Source organism: Cyprinodon variegatus, unplaced genomic scaffold (assembly GCF_000732505.1).
Source record: "Cyprinodon variegatus isolate N-32 unplaced genomic scaffold, C_variegatus-1.0 Scaffold192, whole genome shotgun sequence".
NCBI classification, from domain to species: domain Eukaryota; kingdom Metazoa; phylum Chordata; class Actinopteri; order Cyprinodontiformes; family Cyprinodontidae; genus Cyprinodon; species Cyprinodon variegatus.
The window spans coordinates 322,386-326,381 of NW_015150645.1; the positions used below are offsets into that span (position 1 = coordinate 322,386).

General features: G+C 40.7%; 1 protein-coding gene across 2 annotated transcripts in view; it reads right to left on the reverse strand.

The window, feature by feature from the left end:
• cdh24 (cadherin 24, type 2) overlaps positions 1–3,996 on the reverse strand; it is a 255,627-nt gene that overhangs the window by 5,106 nt on the left and 246,525 nt on the right. For both annotated transcript variants that reach the window (XM_015379460.1, XM_015379461.1), the window contains 2 exons: positions 2,189–2,396; positions 777–1,266 (listed from right to left, as the gene is read on the reverse strand). In XM_015379460.1, the coding sequence (XP_015234946.1) occupies positions 777–1,266; positions 2,189–2,396 (698 nt within the window). The remainder of the gene's footprint in view (positions 1–776; positions 1,267–2,188; positions 2,397–3,996) is intronic.

The following is a 3,996-nucleotide window of genomic DNA, read 5'->3' on the forward strand; positions in this document are numbered from 1 at the left end:
CTGGTTTTAGCCATGGAGAAAACTCTTGGCTGGAGCCAATTTTCGTCACATTTACACTTGTTCATATTTTCCAGACAAAAAGTAAATGGCACATCTCCCAAATGTCCCAGCCGCAGCAACTCTTTTATTGGTTCCGTTATCGGGACGGAACCAATAATGGCGAGCCATTATTTTTTTTTTAAATAAAGAAAAAATAAAAAATGGTCAATTATAAAGTTTTATTTTAGATTCCAAAAATAAATCGTAATAAAAATAATCCTATTTATGATGTTTTAAAAAATTAAGACCTACGAAAGACTGATTTAAGACATTGTAATACCAATTAAGGCCTTAGTTTTATTTTTAAGAATTCAATGCCTTTTAAGACTTTTCAAGGACCCGCGGGAACCCTGTATAATGTCTATCATTTAGAATATTGTTTGAGCATCCCAACTATCCCCGATTGAAAAGCTGGATTCACAGGTAGCCTCTTCTGACTATACCTGGGTGACGTTTAAATGCAACTGTTGCATTGGATTTTATCTAAAGGTCATAGAGTAAATGATAAAAAAAAAACACTAATCTGAAAATGATACAAACTACACATCACTTTTTTCACATCTCAACTATGCCCTACTTGGTTGTGTCAGTCTATTGTAGGATAAAAAAAGAAAAACAAAACAAGCTTGCGTGTTGTTGAATGAGATAATGAGAAAAACTTTAAGATATTTCACTGAGGCACTACAAATTTTACAAACTTTCCTTTTTGAACAAAAGTGGCATTATTTTATCCTTACCCAGTCCAGATCCTGACTTTGATTATTTTTGTCCTCATTACTTCCGTCCATACAGCTGCTACCAGGCCCCGTCCCTCCTCCTCTCTCCTGACTGTTGCTAGTCCTCGGTGTCCCTCCGTCCGACGTGCTTACTGCACTTTGGGGCGCCGTCCCATCACGGCTGCCAGTGCGACTGCCTGTTCGGCTCCCTGTGCTGAGGTCTGTAGGAGCTATGTACATTGCCCCCGACTCCATTGGTCCCACCATTGCGCCTTGGTTCTGGATAACCAGGGAGTGGTCTGGCTGGCCTCCGGGAATACGGTACGCCAACTCAGTCAGGCCTGGATCAAAGGTTCCACCTGGTGTACGGCGGAGAACCGGGAGGGTGTGGCTGCTGTAACACAGGCGACCATAAAGGGGGCCTCCTGGTGCTGTGTAGTTGTGGTCCACACCTGGGTTCTGGGGCCAGCCGTAGTTGCGAGCCTTGTCAGGACCATGCTGGGTATAACGCCTGGGAAACAAGCAGTTAAATAATTTATGGCAATTACGAGGAATACGTTTTCTAACTACAATCGAAGCAGGATTGGTTTTATTCATATTAACGACAGTGCTTTCCTAAAACTACCCTTCCTGCATACGATTGTCTACAGCTTGCATAAGAACCCAACTTACAGTAGATCAGTCACTGATACATTAAGTGCTTTAAAACACAAAGCCTAAATCAAAAGCAAACACTACCTGTTCAAGTATGCTTATATAGTGCATTATTTCAAAAGCTTTGCAAGACTTTAATCAAAATAAAAAATAATTTTAAGGATGGATAAAGGTTGGATGGCTTTTTCCATGTCCATTTACATTAGGGTTCGGTTTTTGAAGTTCTTCATCAACAACAATAAAAACTAAACAAAGAATTGTTGCAGTGATGTTGCACTGTGTTGCATTGCCTTTTTCTATTTGTTTTTGTTTTCATGTTATTTTGTCCATGCCTATAAAATGAGAGAAGCAATTTTTGATAAATTGCAGGCACTCTTTGTACTTGTTTTATAGCCGCTCCATATGGCCTGCATGAATTTGGGAGCTAATTATTAGTCCAAAGGCAATAACAACATTTCACAGCAGCATCAAAGTGGGTGCAAACAACCCTCTGATGTAGCACAACTTAAACGAGCTTTAGCAAAATGGACAGAACAAAGTGCTCTCCAGGGACTGCCGCGCTTGATAGCCTTCTGTTTCAGTGTTTTGATCAGGGATTGATTATGACCTGGGAGCACTGGCTTAATCGGTTGCTTAAGTGGATCGCTTCAGTTCTGAGTGAGATAGAAGCATTTTCTCTTACCTTCTGTGTTGCCTTTGGTTTGCAATGTGAGACCAGCTTTGAGGTTTTATGAAAATGAACATGTAAGAGCAGATGTAAAGAAATTCAGCCTACTTACACATTCCTGCTGTCTAGGGTGCGATAGCCCCGTGAGCGGGAGCTGTGAGGAGCGCTCTGGAGAGCAGCAATATCAAAGGCGGCCGTGTCGGCCTCCCCTCCGCCCTCATCATCATACGTTATGATGTTCTCCCGCACGTCATCCTCCTCCAAAGGTGACAGGGAGTCCCTCTTTTGACGCCGCAGCGACAGTGAGAGGGCGCTCACTGCTGCAGAGGGGACAGAAATGAAAGACATTAAAGCACGGGGGGGACAAATTGAGAAAAAAAAGGAGAAAGATGAACAATGCAGAATGTGCAAAGTCTCAAGGGAAATAAAGGAAGACAGGTGGAGGACAGAGAGAGTGAGTGAGAAAAATTCATGTGGACAAAAAGGTGAAATTCTCAAAGACAAAGAGAATACAGAAGAGGCCTTAGGTTAGAAGGCTGGTCTATCCTATCAGCAGACTGCATGCCTCTATTCTATAATTGACTTTGAGCTCTAGCTGGGCAAATGGATACCTTACTCTCTCATGACTCTGTGACTCTTACTCCATATTCTTCATGCACAGAGCTGCATTTGACCCTGAGCTGTGGCAACGAGGCAAGCCATGGAAGCTCATTAACACGTGTTCAGCAGGGATACCTGTGGCTACATTTAACCATTGTGCATGCTTTATAATTTAAACTGAACTATAATTACCTGAGTAACAGAGGCAATGATACTATACATGTAACTGTAGGGCAATAATGTGATAAAAAAATAATAAAAAACTACAGTGAACAGTTTAATGGGCTTCGGTATCAAGGGGATAATCCTCCTTTGAGATAAAACACAAAGATTTCAGCCTGAAATTCCCTCACTAGTTTGAGTTTTTCCTGATTCCAATGTAATGATGAACAGTATGGTCTTTACGAAAACAGTTTGTTATTTAAAAAACTTTTTTTAATTATGATGTATTATTTTTAAAATAGGGTTGGTGCATGGAACTCAATGTTGTGTAGTTTTTTATTACTTTATGCATGTGCAGTCAATAGGGAGAGGGGAACCCCAACTGCTTGATACTGAGAATAGGGAAAGTGGTTATGAGCTCTACATAGTTCTGATCAGGAATTTATATCACAGATCAGGTCTTAAAAGTGACATAATAAAATAGATGGTTGAGGACCTGTTGAAGTTTGAAAAACAGACCAAATAGGTTAATTGATGAGCAAATAATTGAAAAAGTCACTATCCAGCATGTATAAAATGATGTCATGCAACTTCTCTAAGTATCTTATTGATGTTTAGGGCAATTGGTCAACAATAATGGCACACACATTTTATACGGCAGCATTGTTTTAAGAACAAAAATCACGAGAAGCTATTTTATGAGTGAACATATTTTTTATACATTTCAACTGCTGTTCAATATTGTAATTCCTGTGTTGCTTTAAAAGACACTTTACCTAATTTTGTGCTGACAGATAATAATATCTGAGTAAATTTATGAAAGGATTGTGTCTAAACAAGAGCAAATATACTAGGGCTGCAACAACGAATCGATAAAATCGATAAAAATCGACTTTTAAAAGCGTTGGCAACGAATTTAATCATCGATTAGTTGTGTCGCGCGATTAATGCGTCATCCGCCGCCGCCGTCATCCAGGGGAAGAAAAAAATATGGCGGAGCGAGTAGCGCCGCAGTTGCAGTGTTGCCAACTCAGCGACTTTTCAGACCCCTCCAGCGACTATTTTTCAAAAAAGCGACTAGCGACTTTTTACGGTGTCACTGGCGGCTTTTGCCTGCCGTGGGGCGCCTCCATCATCCCATCCCCTTTCTCCCTCTCT